Below are 23,871 nucleotides of genomic sequence, written 5' to 3' on the forward strand. Positions count from 1 at the left end.
TTTGATCAACTTGGTACAGTTAGACATGGAACTTCAAAAGGAAGATGCTGTGAACCAAAGGCAGCAATGCTCCATTTAGTCTCAAATCTAGCCAGGCAGTTAGCACCATTATCAACTCTTCACAGGTATTTACAAGGCAACAAGTAGCTGCAGACCAAGAGATCGAATATGATGAAATTTTCTACTACATTCCAGCAATTCTCAATAGGGAACTAAGGATTATATAGATCTCATCGTATCTTTCGACATCTTCAATGGAATGATGTCGTGAAACAATGGAGTCACATGAACTTTCGTCCGCTAGACAGACAGATCACTCGAGGACTCAAAAACAAATTTCAGTATCAGCCATTCCGTCAGAACCTACAAGCAATAGCCTGTCAGGATACACTTGGACATGCCCAAACGCGCTGGTGCCAGGAGGACACTCCAACGCAGCCTCCAGAGTGCGGTGATGCACACCGTGCGAGTCTATGGAGTGGCCACCCTTGTGATCGTGCCCGGCAAAGCAGGCCTTGACACAATTATACCGGCGAACAATAGCCATCACCTCATCATAGTTCCACATGAGAGCTGCCGGGGAAGATGCGCCGGGATCCATTGGGAGATGGCTGCACAGGATGACACTCTGCCGGCTTGTCGATGCATCCTGGAGGACATCATCGAGCCAGGACAGCTGCTCCTTGCCAACTGCACCATTGAACTTCACAAACCGCCTGTCAACGCCAACCAGACCGTCAGGGCTGTTCTTGTCAGTGTTTGGGTTCTTTTCATCCAGGAGCTTCATGGCTGCTGCAGTCACCGGATGATCGTGGGGCCAGCCAAGGCAGCTGAAGTCATACGCATCCAGAACAACAATTCTGAACTCAGAGCATGGCGAGAAGTCATAGTAAGCGCGGTCGGAATCCACTGGCATCTTCAGCAAAGACACTAGCTTGCTGCGCGGGAGATTGTAGAGGCAATGGTTGCCCAACATGTGATAGGTCGGGCCGTCGAACTTGTCAAACTCATCAAGGACCTTGTGCACTGCCCACAACGATCTGTCCTTTGGGCAGAAGCCATCGACGATGTCGCCGAAATTGATTGAGAACTTGATGTTGTTCTGTTTGTTCCAGGTACCGACAGCCCTTTGGAGGACAGTGATGCTGTGGCGGTAGTAGCGCGGCACGCCGAGGAATGACCGGCCGTCTGGGATATCGGCATACTGAACATCAGCAATGACACCAAAGCAGAACAATGGTGCCTTGGCAGATGCATGGACTGCCGCTCCATTTGCCGCAGCCATCACGGGAGCTTCGGGTGAAGGGACTTTGTAATCGACCAGCAAGTGGAGATCGGAGGAGATGATCTCTGTGACGGAACTGCAGAGAAACAAGATTCATTCACAACTCTTAATTGAACCCAGAGGTAAATCTTATGGCGGGGGGGGGGGGGGGGGGGGATTAGACTAAAATTTATGGGAAAAAATGAACCTTAATTGGATACCAAGAGACCGGTGAAAATCGAGGTCGATCGACGTTGCGCGCTGAAGAGGAAGAACCTAATGGGACCATGGAGGGGCGGATTGGATTAGTAGGGCACCTCGTCTCAAGATAGAGAATTTTTTTGGATTCGATTGTGAACAAAACGAGCTCTTAGATAGAACAAGATAATCCACACAATACAAGGTAAGATCACTTACCAACAACAAGAAGCAATTCACGTCCAGATGGATCTCCGCTTCGCCCCACTAGACCAGACCGGTGGAGAAGTGGCTCACCGATGGAGGTTGGTGGCCAGAATTGGTGGGGTCCTCCGGCGATCTCTCCCGCGCGTTCGCGGCCCTCCAATCGCGGCGGTCTTGGAGGCGAATCTGGCTGGATTCGCCCGTCCCGGACTCCCGGTGTCGGAGGGGAGGATTCTAGAGAAGACCCGAGCGGATCTGAGTTGCCATTTCGGGCTGTATTTGGGCCCGGTCTCTGACTGGACTGGATTTGGGCCCGTCTCTGACTGAACTGGATTTGGGCCCGGTCTCTGACTGGACTGAATTTGGGCCGGGCCCAGTCCGATAAGTTTGTCCTGAGCGAAAAATATCCCATAGGTTGGACCCACATGTCATCGAGGCGGCCAGTGCCGTGTCGGGTGTTCCATTCCCGCGGCGGCGCCCAAAGCCATTCACTTTTCCCTCCACCGCTAGAGACTCCTCCCGCGGCGATGGCCGCCGGCCTCCTCCTCGGCGACGCCACCGCCCTGGGGGGCCACCTCGCCGTATGCCGGCCCCCGCACCTCTACCTCCGCAACTGGGCCCCCAGGCCCCTCGCCGCGGCGGCCGCCTGCCTCACCCGGAACCGCCGGCGTGGCCACGTGCCCAGGTTCGCCGCCTCCGCTCCGGGAGGCGGCGAGGGGCCGGGGGAGCTGTCGGAGGACGATATGTCGCAGAGGGAGTGGGAGGCGGAGATGTCGCGCCGGCTGAAGGAGGCCGAGGAGATGGAGGAGCTGGAGCGCACGGCCGAGCAGCTGCAGAGCCAGGAGGCCGCGGAGGGCCCCGAGGAATCGGAGGAGGAGAAGCGCGAGCGCGTCCGCCGCGAGCTCCAGAAGGTCCCATATAGCCTTAGTACTTGGCTTGCCCTCTTCATGGGAAAGGAAATCACTTTCTTGCGTGGGGTTCGCAGGTGGCAAAGGAGCAGGCAGAGAGAAGGGCGACGGCGAAGCAAATGTTTGAATTGGGGCAGAAGGCGTATGGGAGAGGAATGTACGGACGCTCAATTGATTTCTTGGAGGCTGCACTCAGTATTATACGTCCCTCCTCGCTCCTTGGTGGTGAGGTAATATATCGTCATCCAAATGACTCGTCATTCAAGCGACTTTTGCCAGGATGAAACTATGCCACTGAAAAACAATGTGCAGCCTTCATGAAGCCGGAATCATAGTAGCATTACTCCTGCAAACCCATAGATATGCCACTGTAAAACAATGCCACTTGAACATAAATTTGACCAAGTGAGCCTCAAATTATATGATATATCAGCAACACATGTCACCTGTTCAAGTTCACTAATGTTTATGGCAAGCTTTGATCATTTTTGTAAACTATCGTGTTGAGAATCAGTAGGGGACATAGTGATATCCATTGCTTTCTCTGACCGTCGTCCTCTCCAGATCCAAATTTGGCTTGCGATGGCATACGAGGCCAATAGGCGGCACAAGGATTGCATTGCATTGTACAAAGAATTGGAGAGTAGCCACCCCATGATCAACATCAGGCGGCAGGCGGCTGAACTCAGATACATTTTAGAGGCACCCAAGTTGAAGATATCAAATGATGAGGTGGTCTCAATACCACAAATTGGGAGCAGCTGGGATTGGTTAGTTATCTATCTGAGGCCCTGCTATTTCTGTTTGTTGGCGCCTTATATTATTCTATCAAAATATTGAAGTAGTAAACTGAAAAAGTATTTGTTTTATGTTCACCTTCCATGAAACAACTTTGTCCATTGCAAAACATCAAATACAAATATGCTTTAGAAGCAGAAGTCATGTCAAGTATGCAAAATGTTTCTTTGAAATTATGTATATTCAACTGTATCTTTTCAATTACATGGTGCTTGCTATCTGCTTGGAATCTCAGTCATAATGCTATGGTGTTCATTCCTATGTGGTTCTCATATTAACTGAAGGAATGGGTTATTCCTTCAACAAGTGTAACTAATGGCTTTTTTTCTGTTTCGTTGTTCCTGTGATCCTTCATTGCACCGGCTATGGACTAATGTTTGAGACCCACCTTTCCATTAAGAAGAGTTAACTACATAGCATACGCCATGCCTGTTTATCTTGGTTGACATCGTTCCGTAACTACTATACATCCTAGAATCAATAGCCTTTTCCTACCCCTGATTTAAATACTTAAAACAAGAGATTATTACCACTATAATAGACAGTTTGCAAGCATCCTCCTCCACCGAGAGGCTTTTGCAGTTTTTCGTGATACTATTTTTTATCCCCGTAATTCTATTTCAAACAATGGGCAGTGCCTCATAACTTCTCATTCATATGTTACTACAACATGATGTTTGTTATTATGTGAATCAGGTATGCTGGAACATGGAGTGACAAAATGAAGGACCAAGAGGACAAGAAAAGAAAGATGTCTGCTGCTAGCAACCAAGTTCAGCCTTCTCCAAACATCTTTGGAGACTTCTCTTTCTTGCGACCGCCAAGTGAATGGAAGAAGAACGCCTGGGTGATTGTTACTTTATGGATCCTCTTGCTAGGAACAGCGATCTATCTGCAAAGATGAAGAACTCGCTCAACTCTGGAACAAACAGTTCACATCTCCGCCATACAGTGACCCAGTCTCAGAGTGTTCTGAAACAAAATAGACCCTGGTGGATTGCATTTGTTATTTTAGTTGTGCTATCCAAGAATGCAACATATTCTCTGCTGCACTGGCATGGGCCAGATTTGTCATTTCGAGATTTTTTTTTGCTGCAATGTAAATAGTAATTAGCAATGCAAGCAGATGCTAACTGATCCTATATCGGTTTCCACATTCAGGGAAAAATTGTTGTGATGGGTCAATACCTTTTCTTCTTTGGAAGGAAGATGGGTTACCACTTCAACCAGTGGCCTGGGAGTGACCTCTGATAGTTGAATGATGTTCTGCTTTGTTTGCATTTTAGAACTGTAGAGTCAGGTATTGTGATCTGCAAGAATACCATTAGTATTTTTTTCGACGAAACAACGGGGGGGCACCTGAACGGTTGTCATTCATAACTGAAAGCCTGTAGGCAGGTACAGTTGTTTGGCGCAAAGGGAGGGGAGAGGGCGCAAGGCTACATTACACTCTGGGACTGGGAGGTGATCCTCAGTGATGGCTAAGGCAGGCTGGTCAATCCCACCAAAGATCATCTTCTATATGATCCACAGCAACACCAGGACGGCGGAGCGATCCATGTTGGGCACCAGTCAAAGAGGTACAAGAATTCCAAAGGACAGCACCTGCATTCGACTTAGATGATGCGTCTGCAGACTGCAACAGAGCCTGAAGATGAAGAGCCATTGTATTATCGAGACTACTGTTGCAGCTGATCTTCTTCCCATCTAAGTGTTCGCGGCAGTTGTCTCGGTGCCCGTTGAGGAAGGGATGTCATCCAAGGGCACTCCTCATCCTGTATAAAGCAACATCAGATCAATGGAATGAATACAATTTTTTCTCTATTCAATTGTCTCCTGTCGTTTACACTCTAACAACTACCACCTTGTTCTGTAGCAGCACCTGAGTCCCCAAAACCGGTTCCCATCCAACAACACTCCAACAGATACGATGGCTTAAGCTTAGGCAGTTGGCCGGTCAGGCTATTGTTTCTGACATTAAGAAGCGCAAGTGAAAGTATCTAGCCCCTTAAATAGGTTTTGGTAATTAATGATGATATATCTTTATGAACTAACTCGTTTAAATTAAGTTGTGAAAATATTAGTCACAAAGACGTTGCGGAGCTAGAAAGATGCATGTATGGAAGGCGTAAGAGGCTAGCTCAAGGCAAAGGTACATGTTAGGGCATTTTAATTTTGCCGGTCAAAGGTGTTTAGAGAAGAAAGTGACCGAATTTATAGGTTAAATGCCGGACTATAAAGAGGGGTTGATGTTTGGTTACTTGAAGTCTCTATAGTGCCAACTTGCTCAAACTTGCTTTCACACATATGACAAAAACCTGTTTGAGAGAAAAATCCTTTGATAAAGGCTGTCTCTATATTTTCTCTGTTAGCGGTTTGACCATGCCTCTGGGCGGTCTGACCGCGCCTCTGGGCGGTCTGACCGCTGTCTTCCCCCCCCCCCCCCCGAGCAGCTCTTGAGCCCTTCTGCTTGCTCGGTCTGACCGGAAGGGCAGCACGGTCTAACCGTGAGCGTACAGAGACTTTTAGTGCTGGTGGTCTGTCTTTGAACTTTACCGGTCAGACCGTCCCACAGTGTTTCAAAGTCAAGTTAGCCGTTGGGTGTCAGCGGTTTTCTCGGCCGGTCTAACTGACATTAGGCTCGGTCAGACCGGCAGAGTCAGCCTTCACGTGTCAGTGTATGGTAACGGTCGAATTTATTGAGGTGGCTATAAATATGAAGTGTGCTGATCATTTGGACCTCTCTCTTGCACTCAAAACACTTCATATTCATTCTTGGCGCTCTTGTTTCTCCTCTCTAACTCACTTTGCTTTAAGTTTGCATTCTTGTGAGATTTGAGAGAATCTAGTGCATAAACTTGAGGGTTTGAGCATTTGGGGACTAGTGAATCTTCAAGCAAGCATCCTCGGCTTTTTACTCTTGAAGGTTGCCGCCTCCTAGACGGCTTGGAGGTTGTGGCACCGTTGAGCCCTTCAAGGAGATTGTGAAGGTGCCGCGGTGGTGATTGTAAAAGGTTTGAGCACACCTTATCGGAGTGACAAAGTGCATCTCTAGTGCTAACGAGGTTTGAGTAGTTCTTGTCAATTCCGGTTTAAGATCAAGTTGCCCCGAGTGAGTCTTTTCTCTTGCGAGATTTGACACTTGATAGAGAAGTGGATTGTAGCTTGAACTCACCTCAACATGGATTAGGGGTGATCGACAAATCACCGATACCACGGAAAAAAAATTCCTTTGTATTCTTTGAGCAATTCTACTTTTGTTGTGATATCTTCTTTCAAGCATTTGTCTTAAGTAACTTATTCCTAGACATTGAATTATTGCTTGTCTCTTAAATTTGCAAGCTTTCTCTTTAGCTCTAGTTATTCTACTTATTGCTTTTGTGATCATTAGTTTAAATTCCGCAAGTTTTATTGATTGCATTGCAATTAGTTTCAAAACCACCTATTCACCCCTCTCTAGTCGGTATCATTGATCCTACAGCAAGTTCCGGTGAAATATTGTCATAGTGTAGATAACTCTCATTTTTTTAATCTAATATATAATACTTAATTCATATGGTATTAGTTTATCCTCTTATGCATCGATAAGTTATTTATTTATATTATGGACACGTGATAAATATGTAGAAAGAATTAACTATAATTCAATTTTATGTTTTTATTGGGTCCCGATCCTTATAAAATTCCTCTCCAATAGTTAAATGAGGATGGGTACAGAGAGCCACCGTCATGCCACATTACGTCCCACTATTGGTCCAGCCACCACGGGCCCGAGCAGCCCTGAGAAAATCTTGCAGACCCCATAACCCCTCTCCAAATCCTGAGCTTACCTAAGGGTTTGTTTGTTTAGGTTTTGCTTTTGACTTTTCTAAAAAGTTGCTGTTGGATTTTACAATAATTTCTTAGCTTCTCAGCACACTATTTCTCAGAAAATTTACTCTCAGTTAGTTTCTCAACTTCTAATTCATTTCCTCAGAAATAGATCTCTAGCTTCTTCAGAAACCACTTTTCAATAAACTCGTTTATTTACGCTTCTGGTTTCTAAGCTTTTGATAGAAGCAGAAACCAAAAGCAACGTAAAACAAACAACCCCTTAAGCTATCGACTGTAAGCACGTCCTATTTTCAATCGTTTGATATCTTATAATAGCAAAAATTGAAAAAAAATTCACCACCAAATGCAGGTTTGGGCACGTAGCCATTATTGTTCTTGTTTTAAAATGACTAATGGGGCTGTTAGGTATTACCATAGTTTCCATTTCGCTCTTTATTAATCTTTTCCTAATTACTCCTCTGTTTGTCCTACCTATTATTTATGACATTGGTTCGATCTTTAATGTAAATCTTTGACCATTGTTTTTCCTAAGTACTTGCTATCTAAAGTTATTAATATGAAAGTATTTTTCATTACAGATATAATAATTTTTTCATGTGCAAATATTAATATCTTTTTATACATAGGGAAAATCTTTAAGCAAATAAGTGTAAACTTGCGAACAACGAATATTGTTCATCCGACTCATCCAAAGATTACGATCATCTTACTATCCCACTAATAGAGGAAAATAACCCCTCAATTGATGGGATCGGATAGACGACGTTCACTGCTTATATTTATATCTGTTTACTAATTTACATAAAAGATTTTTTATACATTAGTTGTTAAACTCCCTCGGAGATCTTTAACCTACCCTATTTGCCATATATTAGTTGTTAAACTCGCTCGTGAATCTTTAACCTGCCCTAATTACGCAGGCTTACCACGGTAAACCCAAAGGGCAGAAAGGGGAGCACGCTTTTCGCATATCGTTCCCCCTCCCTCCTCCATTCGCCGCAAAGCTACCTTGTGCTTGCTAAAGCCCTCCCCCCTTCTCCTCCTCTCTAACTAGGGTTTAGCGGCCAGCCTCCAGAGAAGTTCCAGAAGCTTCGCGGCGGCGATGGGGTGGCCGCCGGCCGCTGCGGCGGTTTTGGCGGTGGTGGTGGCACTGTGCGCCTCGGCGCCGCCGGTCGCTACCTCCATGGCGGGCGGGCCCCACATGGCGGACCTGAGCGTGCTGCTGCCCTCGCGGATGACCAAGCCCGTTGAGTACCGCCTCATCGGCGGGGATGGCTGCTTTTCCTGGTATGCTTCTGAAGCGTTCGCCCTCTATTTTACTTCGTCTGGTGCGTGATCGCTCACTGTGGAGTGCCGTTCGGCGATGTACTCTGCTGCCTGTGCTCTGTGGAGTGGATCTAGGCGTGGTTATTACCGCGGTTAGCGATTTGAGATGTTTTTGTGCCGTGATTGCTTCATGCGCTTGGTCGCATGCTTGAGATTGTTACTGGGTGACCCGATGTGATCCTGTTCCTGGTGAAGCCACAGCATTGCTCGGTTCGATTATGGTTTGGAACTGTATTTTTGCTCTCTTACTTGGACCGACTGAGTTGCCATGTTTGTGAGCGTGAACACAACCCTGCAGCTCTTTCTGTCATTGCTATACGCCTTGGATTAAGTTAGTGACTACTGACTACGCCGGTGAGGAGCGAGGCTCACATTTTTCAGTGGCATTGAATATTTGCGCTTAGTTGGTTCATGCCATACACGTTTGTTGAGAAGCAATAGGTTTCAAGTGCATATTAACTGGTCTGGCAAACTATTGTTCTTTGTGCATGCGTCTGTAGACAGTTGCACAAGGATGTTTGACAGTTTGGAATCTGTTTCTGGACCATGCTTAAGTCCTGTGTTGGCATATCAAGTTATCTACAATTTTCAATTCACGACATGAGGAGGTTAAAGTGTATACTTTCTTTTGTTTACAGGTCATGGGATCATCATGATATTATTTCTGTTAAACCAGAGTACAATGACAGTAGCAGATGCTCGACTAGTGCTCGTTTGACTTCAATTGCCCCTTACAACGGACGGAGGGAGACTTCTGTTTATGCAACTGATATTATCAGTGGAATCACGATACACTGCAAAGTTTTCGTTGACAAGATCTCTCGTATCAGGATTTTCCACCATGCTGTAAAAATTGACCTAGATGAAGTTGCCACGTTGCGTGTTCATGCCTTTGATGATGAAGGTAATCCATCTTGTTAAAGAAAGTTGCCATAGTTTTATTCTTGAAGGCTCTCTTCACATATTTCTTATGGATAGATGAACTATCATAATAGAAAGTGTCATTACCGCCCCACTTCTTACATTAAAGTACCTGTAAACAGTGGTACTGCTTTTTTTATGCATTACAAAATATTTTGAATAATGCTGAATTGCTGATGGACTATCAGTTTTCTTACTGTTTGTGGAGCCGTCCAAATTTCCAATTATTCATGAAGTCAGTTTTATGTGGATTAATAAGTAGCATAGTATGTTTGTATATTCCTTTTTTTCCATGTGATTTGTCTCTTTACTGATTACATTTCTTGAGCTCATAGTTTGTCAATTATTGGTTTGCAATACGTTTGGGTTTCTTCTTAAATTGGTTAACTTCACTGGGTTCTTGTTGGTTTAAGAACTTCCTTGTGGATCAGTCATTAAAAAATAGTTGCTTTGAGCCTTTCTTTCAGATGGACCACTTCTCATAATTTTGCTGGCACTGCTTTTTCTTTCATTTTAACGTACTTAATTTGGTTTCTTTTGGTTCAGAAAATGTATTCTCATCGTTGGTGGGATTACAGTTTCTGTGGCAGCTTTCCCCGATGTTGCTTGATAACAGTAGCCATCATCTTGTTCATATTCCACTGAAAGAAACACATTTAAGTGACTGTAGTGGCTTTTGTGGTGATATGAATATACGTATTGAGCTAGAGGACAAGGTATGTTATAATATGTATGCCTCTTGTTTTCCAATTACCTTGACCACTCTTCAATTACATAAGAATGCTTGTTTTAAATTTTGTTGCTGTACTTGTGCAGAATCTTTGTTCAGATTTCTTTGTGGTGAAGGGTATTGAGATTGGCCAAGAGGTTGTTACAGCTCAGTTATTTGAGCCTCACTTTGAGCATGTGATTGACACAATTACATTGACTGTTGCTGAAGCTATGTCACTAGAGCCACCATCGCCAGTCCTTATGACTATTGGTGTTTTGGTGAAGTTTAAACTCAAGGTTTTTCGACAAAAAGTTGCTCAAGGTACTTTCTCTAACAGATTGAGTTTTGTCATTGTTTGACATCCAACTGTCTAAGTAATGTAAATTAATTGTGGTTAGCGATGGAAATGAATTGTTGTGCCATATCATATAATAAAATAAACCAGAAGAGAATCACAATTATTTGGAATTATTTACATAAAATATATGGGATTCAGTTTTAGACGCTGTATTGTTCAGAAAAAAATAACAATTTTTTAAAGACATTGGTGTTAAAATATCCAGTTTTAGATGCTGTACTGTGGTTTAATGGCATCTATTGATGTTGGAATTTTTCTGCCTGCACTTTCTTTAGTGCATGTATGCCACTAAACTAACAGATCCTTTCCATTTCTATTTTTTCACTAGTGGTTAATTTACCATCGCAATATCATCGATGGCATGCGACAAACTCTTCTGTGGCCCAAGTGGATAGTTCCTTGGGTATCTTACATGCCTTGAGTCTGGGTTTTACTGAGGTTGTTGTTGAAGACACAAGAGTTTCTGGTCATGAACAAGTATCATCTGTACACGTTGTTATTCCCCGGTCACTCTTCCTTTATCTGATTCCTACTATGGATGATTCTGCCCATCTTTATGGGACAACACATATTCCATCCTCAAATGTTTGGTATGTTTTTCCTGGACAAAAATACATGGTCCTTGCGAAAGCATTTGCAGAGGGATTTGATGCTAGGGAGATATCTATTACAAAGGTAATATTCATCTGATGAATTTGATTCCTTGCTGTCTGTATATTTTACTTACTATTGGATATATGGATAGTACACATATGATGATTTGATCTGCAGAAACATTCTTGGAAATTATCTCCAAAGTTAATTTACAGATGACCTGTAGAACTGTATGCATATGCTTCCAGCTTCCCAATTCCATGAATCATCATGCGGCACATGATGCAAGGGAAAGATCATTTTCTGATCCTGTAATATTTAGCACAAAAACTCAAAAAACACCGCCTGAACATAAATACATTTCTGTTCACTTGCAATGCGTGGGTTTCACTGATCGGTGTGCATATCTCAATACCTTGAGCACTTAAATCACATGGGACATCACAAGTGGCTGCCTCAAGATGCATTCCCCATAATAATCACACTCCATTGGTTCATGCAGATGACTGGTGCAGTCATGCATCACACATGTGTACTGTGTAGTGCACAACACTTGTGTAGCGCATATTCACACCAAATATTTGCATCCATGTGAGCAGTTTGGTTATGGGCGGAATCCTTTTTTGTTCAGATATTGCTATCTGCATGGAAATTTCTTCTGTTTATTGATGTTTTTCTTTTGCTGGTAGGAAAATGAGCTTAAAATGGAGAGTAGTACGGTGGAATTCTGGAACTTATCGCAGGTGTCAAACGATTCTATAGGTTCCTATGAAGTTCTAACTTCTAGATTGCTAAGTCCTGTTTCCCAGGGGAAAGGAAATTTAGTTGCTTCCTTAACTTACCGAACAGAGGCATCTGGACCAGCAAAGGTACAATCAACACATGTGTACTATCTTGTTTCTTGATGTGGAGCTTGCTTGTACATAGAGGTTATTTGGATGATTTTGGGAGTTGCACCATCAAGGCATCATGGTTTGCTGATTACATGATTGGCACATTCCATGTTAGGTTCTCAATCTTCTGCAAGAAGTTAACGTTTGTAGTAAGGTGAAGGCATTCTGGGATGAAGGATTGGAGAACTCCAATGTTATTCACCTTCCCTGGGTTCCTGGAGTTTATCAGAAAGTTGAACTGAAGGCGATTGGAGGTTATTATTGTCATATCTTCATATTCTTTACCCACTTTTGGTTTGCAATTTGACTTGATTGATATTGTCTTGCATTCATCTGAAGGTTGTGGTAAGACACGGGATGACTACAAGTTATTTTCCTCTGATGAACGTGTTGCTTCTGTGTCTGACTCATGTATTGTACGTGCTGAAAAGCCTGGTCAAGCTGTCATCAGAGTAGTTTCTGTGTTTGATTTCCTGAATTTTGATGAGGTTCGTCTCTCTAATTTCTTTTCATAGTTATCCTAATCTCCTGAATTCTTTGCTTTTACTGTACACCTCTACTTACTTTAAAAGTTTAAGCTCAGCTTTGACACACCATGTAGTAATTCAGGTCAGCATGATTGAAGAATGACACATAGTGTGCCTATATGTTATTTAATTAGTTCAGTTCCCATTACATAGTATTGAGTTACTTGTGATCTGTGAGGTTTATACTTTGAACTTCCTGTTATGTAGCGCTGAGTACTAATAACCTCAAACTTCTTAAAGAATTTCTTTTGCCCTTTTTTTGCTTGCTTCCTTTGTAGTGCACCTACCTGGTCATCTAATCTCAAAGCTAGTCATTTATAGATGAAATGGTTACTGCCACTCTAGTAGCAAAAATAGGCCAAACATACTGCTCTACTTGTATCCAATGGAATGTGGATATCCAAAACTCTACTGGTAGATGTATAATGACTGTAAGCCTGAAATACATCTAACATATACGCACTGTTTTTTTCTGTTGCAATTGTTTGCCTGATGCCTTTTCTTTTGGGCAAGCATCTTATGAGATGAGTCTAATCGTGACATAGCTCAATTTGGAAATTTGCATCTAATTTAGGAGGCAATGCACCTTCATTGAGTTGCCAGATGTAGATGCAACAAAGTTATTGAACCTGTGTTTTCCACGCAAGCATGTATCTTCACTAGTTCATGTTCATAAAGATACAAACACCACGATCACACGCTGTAATTTACTTATGCACTCACTCATGTGGTCAAATAACTGAATGTGCATATCCCATAATTGATTACTGTTTACTCTATTTGTAGTTTCATTCCAGGATTCATTTTATTTCATGGTGCATGAGGTTCTAGTTTCTTTATTTTATTTTGAGTGAACTATTTTCTTTACAATCATAATATTCTATCATAACTCTTGTTAACTCATTTTATCTGCTTGGTAATGTAGATCATTGTTGAAGTATCCACTCCTTCAATGTTGTCTATCTTGCCAGTCTTTCCTGTGGAGGTGCCTGTTGGAACACGACTTCATACTGCTGTGGCACTAAAAACATTTAATGGTGGTTCACATGACTTGAACTAGATATTACTACCTCTGTTACAACATAGATGAAGTTTAGCAAGTAGCAGGCATCTTACAAAATGATAATAGTACAAGAACGCTATGTACCTTTCATTGACCATTCCATGTTTTCCTCTCATACTGTAATCTCTCCTGCTAATTCCTCTCTCATACTCTGTCTGCAACTGCAGTAAATAGTGTGATTAATACAGGGGTGCAATTAAAAGAGACTCAACCTTACAAACCATAATTTTTCATCTATTTTGTAACAAGTTTGCGCTAAACTTCATCTGTTTTGTAGCATGAAGATCAGTAATTACTTCATTTTTGTTTACAAACTGTCCTGTTCTAATTACTGTTTTTGATGTTTCTCTCTGCAGGACACTCTTTCTCACGATGTGACCATTTTAATGCTTTTATAAGATGGAGTCTACTATCTGAGAATGAGTCCTTTCAAATTCTTAACACCACTGAGGCTTCGAGCATCAAGGACCTAAAACATAATTCTCGTTCTTGGGGTCAAAATGGCAATCCTTGTGCCTGGATATCACTAAATGCATCTGCTGCTGGTCGAGCCACAATAGTTGCAACGTTCTCGTTTGATTCAGATTCTGATTTTGAGACATTTACTGGACCTATTTTTCTGAAGGCAACTTCAAAAATTTCTGCATATTATCCTCTTGTGGTTCTTCAAGGGGGGAATGGAAATCAATTTGGTGGGTACTGGTTTGACTTATCTGGAATACATAGTAGGATTCAGAACATGGTTAGCAACTCTCCCAAGGAGCTGTACTTAGTTCCTGGATCAACAATGAATGTTTTTCTCTTTGGAGGGCCTGAACGGTGGGACCAAGTGGTCGATTTTGTTGAAACAGTTGATGCTATTGGTGAATCTAAAAATCAAATTATTAGTTCTGCTGCTGTGCAAAAGTTATCTAGTGGACTATACCAAGTATCTTGCCAAAGCAAAGTGAGCTATGTAAGTACTTCGAATGGGCATTTCCATTTCCATTTATGCACAGATGTTGCCATCAATGCTAATGCATTGCTTCACTGCTTAATACATTCAATTTAATGTACCTTTCCTAGAAACTGCTGTTCTCACGTGGAAACATGATTGGGAAAGATCATCCCGTTCCTGCTATAGCCAAATCAGAGTTTGCTGTTGTTTGCGACTTTCCTTCAGCAATAACAGTGATAGCGAATGAAAATGGTACTTTGTTGTTCTTTTCATTAATAAGCCAGTTTGGTTCTTAAATTACAACATGTCTTGATGATTTTTTTATTGTTTTCCTTCATTCTGCGAAGCCTACTAAATGGGGGTATCTTTCAATTTTGACACCTCAACAGAAAATCGAATTGATATTTTGGAAGCCGCAAGCAAAGGTGACCGTGGTCCTGATAGACTGCAAACATCTCCTGTTGTAATCTCAAACGGAAGAAGCATACGTCTAGCTGCTGTGGGTATTCATGAAAATGGAAGATTTTTTGCCAATTCATCTTCTCTTTGCCTGAAATGGGAAGTCACTGGATGTGAAGGGCTTGCTTACTTTGACGAAGTCAACGCTGCTGAAATGCTAGATGAGTCAGCTTGGGAGAGGTTTCTTGTCCTACAGAATTCAACAGGACTGGTTAGTATAGTTCATATCACAAATTGCCCCATGGCTGTGACTGTTTTGAACTTGATTTTTTACATCTACACCCCTGGCATTATCTTGCATTTGCAGCAGCATTGTTTCTCCTTAAATATGGACGTCTCACTTTACACATTTTCAATGTTTGAACCTCCAGTGCACTGTGCGTGCTACAGTCATTGGCTTCTCTACCAGATTTGCTGGCCGAACTCATGAGGAAGAATACACGTTTTTTCAAACTGCACATGATAGTCTCACAGATGCTATTCAGTTGCAGGTAATTTGACTGGATTCAGTTGCATGAATTGTTCTATAGATATTATCTTACTCGATACTTGTTTCAAACAGATTGTTTCTTCATTAAGAGTCACTCCAGAGTATGTCTTGCTAGTTTTCCATCCTGAAGCACAAGTATGTAATGCTCATTTCTTCGGTTCTTAGTCCTTTTCATGATAAAAAATACAATTAAATTCCCCTTAGCTATTTGTGCTCTTATGCATTTGTGCTGCAGGAAAGCTTAACTGTCAGTGGTGGAACATGCTCCCTAGATGCCTCTACCAATGACACACATGTGGTGCAAGTTGTTCGACATCCAGGAAAAGCCCTGTGTTCTCAATTGATTCTTGGTGCTAGAGGCTCAGGCAGTGCTATTGTGACAATCCAGGATATTGGCCTTTCTCCTAGAGCAACAATTCATTCTTTGGTACATTGCTTTGGCACCTTTCTTCCCAATTCTCTCCAATATTTTTTTATACTTAAGTCAACCAGGCACCCTTCGTAGCTCGTGTGCACTTATTGCATACCATGTTTGTACTGGTCAAATGGCCATGCTTTATTTAGCATTTCTCTTGGGATAATGATAACTTATGGTATATACCTGTCATCCTTTATTCACAAATCAACTCTCATCAGATTATCGCTCATCAAATATTCCTTTTACTCCATTGTATTTCAAACTGACAATAGCTTGTGTGGTATTGTCTATTTCAGGTTAGAGTTGCAAATGTTGATTGGATTCAGATAATTGCAGAAGATCACATGAGCCTTATGGTACTGGGATATGCTCTTTTATTGTGATTTTATTTTCTTCACATGATATATATATATATATTTTTTTGTTTCTAGGAAGGAAGCACACAAGATTTTCAAATTTTGGCTGGCACCCAAGATGGGCAAGTATTTGGAGATTCTCAGGTACTTACTCGCTGGTGGCACTATTCGCTTACATCAGTTTTTTCTCCACTATTGTTTAAATTTGATATCCTTTTCATTTGGACACTTTTTTTCTGGTAATTTATATTTGTCTTAACTCTAGGTTTAGCAAACTCATATCTTTAGCTGGTAGTCTTTGAAGATTCCCTTTTGCAGTTGTATTCAATCAACTCGTAGCGGTTATCTTGCTGGTCCAATCCTGCAAGTACATTTTTTATTTGTCTTCACGATCCCTTTTCCTTTTCAAATCTTCATACTGCATCAATTGAATGTCATTTTTCTTTTCCTTTGGTCTTTGCACATTTGAGTTGTTACAGTTACCAATCACCGCTGTATTTCTTTGAGTTTGCTAATTTCGCTGTATTATTTGCAGTACAAGTACATGGGCATTGAATTGCATCTTGGTGATGAGATTCTGGATCTTATTAGTCCACATGAGTTGATGGATGAGCCAAAATTTTCGATTAAAGCTGCAAAAGCTGGCATAACATCTCTTTATGTAAGTTGACAATAAATATATGTTAGCTTCAGTTGCTTATTGGTTGATGCCCCTTATTATGTCTGATATTTCAGGTTAGTACTAAGCAACACTCTGGACAAAGAGTTTTGAGTCAGGTTGTAAGGGTGGAAGTGTACAAACCACTACAAATACATCCTGAGTACATCTACCTCACTCCAGGCGCCTCTTTTGTGGTAATCGTTAATAACTTGATCTCTTTCTATAAACTTGTGCCAGCTATAAATACATTCCCTCGAGATTTGTATGTTCTTTTGGGGATAGCCAAACTGCTAGCATGTGCTGTTGCCAGTTCATTAACATTTTAGTTTTACTTATGTGAAGAACAAAATGGGTCTTGAGTTTTGTCTTCCTCCTGTTTAGCTTTCCGTTAAAGGTGGTCCCAAAGTTGGAGTTTCAATTGAGTACTCAAGTCTGGACATGGAAATTGTAGAAGTTCAAAATGCTACCGGAAAGCTATCTGCAAAGGCTGTGGGGAACTCTGTAAGTCATGCCCTTCTGAGATCATTTATTTCTGAATCTGGATTAGATATACATTCAGTGTACTTAACCATTGCACCATTTAGACTGTACGTGCCGCTGTTTTGACAAATGGAGGTACCTTCGTCTGTGAAGCTTTTGGAAGAGTCGAAGTGGATATCCCAGTGGCTATGATATTGAATACTCAAAGTGACCGTCTTTGTGTTGGTTGTAGCATGCCAATTTATCCTTCTCTGCCTGAGGTGTGCTAAAATCCTGTTTTTTATCTTGCTAATGTTTGCTACTCGTTTAACCTGACAATGCTTTCCAGGGAGATCTATTTTCCTTCTATGAAACTTGCCAAAGTTACAGTTGGATGATAGCAGATGAGAAGGTCAGAATACTCCTCTTGTTTCCTTGTATAAAGTTAATCTGTACTAACAAATTATTCTCTCTTAGGTGGTAACATTCCAATCAGCTAAATCTTGGCAATACAGACTTGATCAAGGGCTATATTTGGAAGGAAAAGACTATCCATGGTTTTCCAATGGCAGTGGCAATGCTTTTATCAATCATGTGATTGGAAGGTACTGCATGGAACAATATATTTAATTTCCAATGGACTGTAGAACTGACTACTGAGTGCCCTAACATTTAACCTAGTGAAGGAGGGTTCTTGTTGCTGCCCAATCGTCCTATTAAAGGGAACTAACATTGTTCCAGAAATAAAAAGTGTTTAGTTTAGCTAAGCCAGATATTGGTTTGTGGAGCGTTCTTGTAACTTTAGCTGTAAACTAGTGGAGGCTCGGGAATCCTATTCAGAAGCTCCAGCCGATCTGTTCTTCAAGCATGGTGCTCTTGCCTCTCTCTCTCTCTCTCTCTCTCTCTCTCTCTCTCTCTCTCTCTCTCTCTCTCTCTCTCTCTCCAGTGATTGATGCAAACACCATAGGGACTAGGGGTTGAAACAGTCTGGCCTTATGCACCACAGTTGATACTCTGGGTAAATAAACACAGATTTTAGGTTTAGGGCCATCTGAAAACCTAATGAAAAAAATTAAGTTGCTCTTTTTAGTTCAAAAAATATTGGTTAAAACTTAAAACACATAACGGAACATCCTTACGTATTTAGTAAACCGGGTAGCAACAACTGAGGCCTAATATGTTTTTTTTTAAAAACTCTTGTGACAGGTCTGCTGGGAAAACCAAAATTTCCATTTCAGTTACTTGTGATTTCTTGCTACCTGGAACTTCTGGATCTGTTGTATCTTACAATGTCTCCAAGACCATTCTGGTGGTACCAGATCCTCCCCTAGCACTTGGACTTCCTATAACATGGTTATTCCCACCCTTTTACACTACTGCGGGCCTTTTGCCTAGATCAGTGAATTCATTTGGGGAACCAGATTCACATGACCTCGAGAGTTCTGTTGGGTACTCTCTGCTAAGGGGCAGTGGTAGAAGTGGTTCTGTGATCCAAGATTCTAGCATAATTGATGGAAGTAAAATTAGGACTGGAGAGAGCAATGCAGTTGATTGTATTCAAGCAAAAGATCACTCAACTGGAAGAACAGAAATAGCAGCATGTCTACGAGTTGCTGAGGTTGGATGCTGAAACTCAATTTTTTTACTGCATATCACTGAGTACTAGATATGATTATGAATATCTTTCTTTTGTACCGTGATATAGTATTATTGTTGCTTCCATTTTTCTTCTGAACTGTATCTTGAAATAATAAGATTACCCTTAGTATTATTTAAGTCGTTTCGGACATAAAGGCCACTTACATTTATGGCAACTGGACGGTTTTATAGAACTAAAATACAATTGATTCTTGTGTAAATCCCTCTTCATGATTGAGGAACAGAAAAGCCTACTTGTCCATGGAATCAAATACTTACAGGAAATCTTTACCAATTTTTTGGCTCAAACATGGAGGTAGTTAACTAGTGTGACCCAAAGGGAAAAACAGAAGTACTTCTAAAAAGCCATGCCTCCACAATGCCAAAGGAAGCCTAAAGCTAATCACATCCGAGGCCTAAATTAGGGTTGTCATTGTGTGTTAGACTGCAACGTTTTTGTCCTGGGATTACTACTATACTTTTCTTTGATTTCTCTGTGCATTTAAGTGAAGCAATAATCGTATGCCTTATGTTTCCTTTTATATGCTGATGGTGTGATCATTATTTGTTCAGGTTACACAAGTACGGGTCGCTGCTGCAGAATCATCAATCCAGATTGTCTATCTCTCCGTAAATGATAGAATTGAATTGGATATAAAATATGCTGATGAATTAGGTTAGATCTATAACATTCCTTTTATCAGTATCAAACATTTCCGTCCTTTGATATTTCACTGCACATGTTTTATCTGGTATGACCTTTCAACAGGTTATATCTTCAGTGAAGCACATGGAGTAGCCCCTGTAAAGGTTGAGACAAATTATCCTGATGTTGTGTCCATTCTCACGCCAAAAGATGGTAATGGTACATATGGCACACATGAACGTTTTGTGCTTCAGGTATGTCGTGGCGCACATGGGTGTTCTGCTCAGTTCAGGATATTGTTACAATAATAAGAGTTTCTGCTCAATTCAGGATATTGTTACAATAATAAGAGTTCAAGCTTGGGCATGTTTAACTCTTCAGTCTTTTATGCACACTGTATTAATGAATTGATGTGTTTTTTTTTTTTAATCTTTTAAGGCGAGTGGTCACGGGACAGCTCTTATAAGGCTGCACGTCAACCATATTCCCAAGAAAGCAGATTTCATAATGGTAAAGTTCTTTGTTGCATACCCAGGGTCAGTTCATGTTGATTCATTATGGACTTATTGCTGCCCAAACTTGAATATGAAATGGGTTATTTTTGGTACTTTGTAGCTACGTAGTTCTGTAGACTGTTTCATTTCTATGTGCCAAACACACTAGTGAGCATTGTTCTGGAGCAGTCAGTTCTTCTGTGTATTGTGTACGGTGTACCAAAACCACCAACAGCATACACTTTCAGTATTGGGCTGTGCCACTAAACTGACAAAACAGCATAGAAACAATAATGAAGCTTGTTTTCACCCTTTTTCAGTTGTATGTACGCAGTGAAGTACTCATTTTTACTGTGCATGTTTCACCCTGATAGGTATCTGTTGGTGCTCAAATGTATCCTAGGGATGTGGTCCTTCATTCTGGCCAGCACCTGAACTTCACCATTATTGGAGACCGTATGTTCACTGAAACCAATTTTCTTAGTAGTAATTATTTCCATTATATTAATATTTTCGTACTGGAAGTTCCCCTTGATTCATCATTTGAATTTATCTTAACTTTTTATGGTCTTTGCTCTTTAAATGTTACATTCTATTTAACGGAACCTTCTGCTCTTTTGGAAAAAAAAAATTAAATGGTTGAGAGTGATAGCAGGTAGTTTTCAGCTAATACTTGCTAGCAACTTACTATTGAGTATTTAGGTGGCTAACAGAGTGGTCAATCTTTGTTACTGTACATTTTCATAACCATGCTACTGTTGTAGGCATGGATATACGTGGATCTGGTCACTGGTTGAGTACCAATGAAGACGTTGTGCATGTCAATCGAATAACTGGTGAAGCACAGGCACGTGGTGAAGGTGTAGCAGAAGGTATCATAAGAATACACGTGCCCAAGTATATTACATTTTCAACTTGATGCCATTCTTTCTTGATTATTACTTTTGATAAGTTCTCCCTTTCTAAATAGTAATCTTCAAAGGTTCAAATCTAAAGCTGCAAACAACTATCACTGTGCTCAAGGTGAACCAGATAGTTGTTGATGCTCCTGCGGAGACACTGACTAATGCTGCTGGCCCACCTGATGGATACAAGTTCTCTGTAGGATTCAGGTTTGTAATGCTCATGTCATAATATTTCTTCCACATTTTTGTTGATTATAATATAGTCAAAGCTGAAGCTACTCTAATATTACTGAGCACTGTGTTTGTCTTTACATCATGAGCAGTGTTTGTCTTTACATCATGATTCATGAGCATATGTGAATTTATGGTATACTAGATTGGAATATTGAATACTACAAACATTAGGCTACTACTGATTTGCGTGCACAGTAGGCACATGGGTGGTCGTACTACCAAAACCTGAAACGGCGCTTTTGATATTCATAAGTTTGCTGCTGCAGTTTTTTCTTAGGAAAAAGTGCCTTTTGCTTGCAGTTTTTTTTAATCTGAATCTAGAAGCACAATATGTATATATGTATATAAGAGGTAGCAGCATATGGCTTGTAATGTAGGATTGTAGTCGCAGTGAAAGCTGAAAAGTATTGGAGAGTTTCTTACACGTATCTGCAACTCTCTCTGGTCTGAGGAATGCAGTTAAGATATTTTTTGTATTTGGATAATTCACTTATGTTAGACTAACCTTTCCTTTCCCTTCTGGAAATAAGTGATTCAACTGGGCACAGCACTGGATCCTCTGTGAGTCAGATCAATGTCCCATTTGATTGCCAGGTTGAACCTTCTTTTGTTGGGTATGTTTCCTTCACATCATTAGGCACACAACTCCCTCTACCTCCGGAATCTTTTAGTTAATTTTTTTTTATTGCTCCCTTAGGTTTGTTGAGCCATGGTGTGATCACGCTGCAAAGAAATCCTACTGCCTATTTCATCCATATTCACCTGCACAGCTGTGGCCTGTGAAGTTGAACCCGATGGAAGGATTTTTACACATATTAGTTCGTGCAAATCTAAAAGAAGATCCGAAGGTGACAGGATCTGCACATGCTCTGCTTGTCAAAGGGTTTTACGTTAAAGAACCTGGGAAGGTAGCTACTCTCTCCTTCCCTCTTACACTTGGACGCCCTTTTTTATTCCCACTGACTATAAGGTGGCTATCTCATGCAGTTAAGTTTGACTCCAAGTAGCAATCATAGTGTCATTACTATTGGTGGGAACAGTGGTATGAGAAAGCTTATCGTTTGTGTGAATAGATCTTTACCTTTGGCTATGCTTTTTTTTTTTTTCTGATGCTCGAGTTGTTATCATCCTGCTATAGATGTTGAGTTATTCTGGAGTGCTAAAGATTTACTGTCAGTTAGCCGTGTTGATACAAATGAGAACAAGGGTCTTCCTAGTCAAATTGTTTATCGGGTGAGTCACGATTGACAGTGCAGCATTTTCTGATCGATTGTAATGCTGGCAAGAGGTAGTTATGTACTGGCTTCATCCTTTTGCAGGTCGAAGCACTCAAAAGGCAACCTTTCTCGGACAAGGTCACTATAGTTCTTCCAGCCACCGGTATGTTATTCAATCTTTCTTTGCAAGAATCCTAGTAATAAGCTGGCTACCTGGATCTCTTGATTTGACTGTCATGCTGAACCACCTTTCTGTTGATTGGTAATCTTAGGCTCCAAACCAAGTCATTTGAGCGAACTGCTTCTTCTTTAATGCATGATTTAAGTTTCGCTCACCAAAGCTGATTGCAATGTGGTCGACTGGTCGTTACTATTTTTCTTTTCCCCATCTGCAGGCCAGACTGAAGAAGTTGAAATCAGCTATGATACTGGGGGAGAAACAGAGCCATCGTCATCAGGCCTTACCACATTAGCTGTTATCCTCACATGCGTTGTTGTACCCATAGCTACGGTTGCGCTCTTCATGAAGTCGCTGGAGAAACCAACCAGACAGGCAGCATCGAGACACACAGCTCCCACAACACCAGCAGCAGCAGGCAGTCCTGCGATGACTGATCCTGCGTCCCCAGCTAACGGTCAGCTCTCACCTCGTACACCCCAGCCTTTCATGGAATACGTGAGGAGGACCATCGACGATACACCGTACTACAAGCGCGACGCCAGGAGGCGATTCAACCCTCAGAACACGTACTGAGCAAGGGTAACTAGGTCGCGACGGACTGGTGGTTGGCTGTAACGTTTCCTCGGTGTTCTAGACCGTAGATGGTAGAGCCTTGTAATATTCCTGTACGCGCATGCATATGCTGCGAGGATTTGCTGTCAATTTTCAATTTCTGACAGCAAATCCTCTTTTGGTTCAACTCTGTTGTTAGTTCTGATGGTTTTGTAATCGTATGTCTGTACATGAGAATCTAAAGAATTTTTTATTTTACAGTGAGTGCTTCTGTCTAGCATGGGACATTGGAGCCCTAGCTGATAAGTCGGGCAGTCATTTCCCTGTACTATGAGCCCAAGTTATCAACTGCACGGCGTTTGAAATGCAAGACTTTTATCAACGTGGAAAGACCGAAATATGCACTTGCTGACTTGCAAATTAAGTAGTGGAGAACTAGGAACCCGTAGATGCCTGTCCAGGCTCAGCCGCTCAGAAGCTCGGGATCTTTTGTTTTGATGGTTCCCCATTTCAGGTGTACTTGTTTTGTTTGGCAAACAGTTGAGGTGAATTTTTATAGACACTAGTGACTGTACGTCCTTCCATATATGTGCACCAGTTAAATACTTAAATCCAAACATGCAT

The 23,871-nt window shown here is 41.5% G+C and overlaps 3 protein-coding genes across 5 annotated transcripts; 2 read left to right on the forward strand and 1 right to left on the reverse strand.

Annotated features, from left to right (window-relative positions):
* Nucleotides 1-198: 198 nt before the first annotated feature.
* On the reverse strand, nucleotides 199-1,932 carry LOC133897158 (manganese-dependent ADP-ribose/CDP-alcohol diphosphatase). Of its 3 annotated transcripts, none has more exons than XM_062337771.1 (3): nucleotides 1,682-1,932; nucleotides 1,486-1,540; nucleotides 199-1,361 (listed from the first exon to the last, which is right to left on the reverse strand). In XM_062337771.1, exon 3 carries the CDS (start codon nucleotides 1,283-1,285, stop codon nucleotides 326-328), a length of 960 nt encoding a protein of 319 aa, XP_062193755.1. In that variant the 5' UTR covers nucleotides 1,286-1,361; nucleotides 1,486-1,540; nucleotides 1,682-1,932; the 3' UTR covers nucleotides 199-325. The 3 variants fall into 3 exon arrangements, with proteins under 3 accessions (XP_062193755.1, XP_062193754.1, XP_062193756.1); XM_062337770.1 differs by having other exon boundaries at nucleotides 1,473-1,540; XM_062337772.1 differs by lacking the exon at nucleotides 1,486-1,540.
* A 182-nt stretch (nucleotides 1,933-2,114) lies between these two features.
* On the forward strand, nucleotides 2,115-4,598 carry LOC133897157 (uncharacterized). The gene is made up of 4 exons (XM_062337769.1): nucleotides 2,115-2,577; nucleotides 2,652-2,804; nucleotides 3,139-3,344; nucleotides 4,069-4,598. Exons 1-4 carry the CDS (start codon nucleotides 2,194-2,196, stop codon nucleotides 4,274-4,276), a joined length of 951 nt encoding a protein of 316 aa, XP_062193753.1. The 5' UTR covers nucleotides 2,115-2,193; the 3' UTR covers nucleotides 4,277-4,598.
* A 3,587-nt stretch (nucleotides 4,599-8,185) lies between these two features.
* On the forward strand, nucleotides 8,186-23,524 carry LOC133896702 (nuclear pore complex protein GP210). The gene is made up of 36 exons (XM_062337294.1): nucleotides 8,186-8,493; nucleotides 9,171-9,436; nucleotides 10,000-10,169; nucleotides 10,270-10,486; nucleotides 10,852-11,198; nucleotides 11,807-11,986; nucleotides 12,126-12,264; nucleotides 12,350-12,498; nucleotides 13,463-13,574; nucleotides 13,957-14,555; nucleotides 14,666-14,789; nucleotides 14,927-15,207; nucleotides 15,368-15,487; nucleotides 15,559-15,621; nucleotides 15,722-15,913; nucleotides 16,201-16,260; nucleotides 16,336-16,404; nucleotides 16,796-16,921; nucleotides 16,996-17,115; nucleotides 17,303-17,422; nucleotides 17,506-17,661; nucleotides 17,730-17,792; nucleotides 17,858-17,985; nucleotides 18,587-18,998; nucleotides 19,592-19,694; nucleotides 19,788-19,918; nucleotides 20,103-20,174; nucleotides 20,533-20,614; nucleotides 20,923-21,030; nucleotides 21,129-21,270; nucleotides 21,828-21,911; nucleotides 21,995-22,205; nucleotides 22,285-22,339; nucleotides 22,436-22,530; nucleotides 22,617-22,677; nucleotides 22,910-23,524. The coding sequence occupies exons 1-36, from the start codon at nucleotides 8,309-8,311 to the stop codon at nucleotides 23,266-23,268; spliced, it is 5,901 nt and encodes a 1,966-aa protein (XP_062193278.1). The 5' UTR covers nucleotides 8,186-8,308; the 3' UTR covers nucleotides 23,269-23,524.
* The last annotated feature ends 347 nt before the right edge of the window (nucleotides 23,525-23,871 follow it).

This window comes from Phragmites australis, chromosome 17 (assembly GCF_958298935.1).
Source record: "Phragmites australis chromosome 17, lpPhrAust1.1, whole genome shotgun sequence".
Classification (NCBI taxonomy): Eukaryota; Viridiplantae; Streptophyta; class Magnoliopsida; order Poales; family Poaceae; genus Phragmites; species Phragmites australis.

What these genes read in the sequence shown, in the direction of transcription:
- LOC133897158 (XM_062337772.1), bottom strand. Translation starts at nt 1,285, where the DNA reads ATGGCTGCGGCAAATGGAGCGGCAGTCCATGCATCTGCCAAGGCACCA.
- LOC133897157 (XM_062337769.1), top strand. Translation starts at nt 2,194, where the DNA reads ATGGCCGCCGGCCTCCTCCTCGGCGACGCCACCGCCCTGGGGGGCCAC. An exon ending in TCCGCCGCGAGCTCCAGAAG is followed by an intron (nt 2,578 to 2,651) that starts GTCCCATATAGC and finishes TGGGGTTCGCAG; the next exon opens with GTGGCAAAGGAGCAGGCAGA. An exon ending in ATTGGGAGCAGCTGGGATTG is followed by an intron (nt 3,345 to 4,068) that starts GTTAGTTATCTA and finishes TATGTGAATCAG; the next exon opens with GTATGCTGGAACATGGAGTG.
- LOC133896702 (XM_062337294.1), top strand. Translation starts at nt 8,309, where the DNA reads ATGGGGTGGCCGCCGGCCGCTGCGGCGGTTTTGGCGGTGGTGGTGGCA. An exon ending in TCGACAAAAAGTTGCTCAAG is followed by an intron (nt 10,487 to 10,851) that starts GTACTTTCTCTA and finishes TTTTTTCACTAG; the next exon opens with TGGTTAATTTACCATCGCAA. An exon ending in TGAACTGAAGGCGATTGGAG is followed by an intron (nt 12,265 to 12,349) that starts GTTATTATTGTC and finishes ATTCATCTGAAG; the next exon opens with GTTGTGGTAAGACACGGGAT.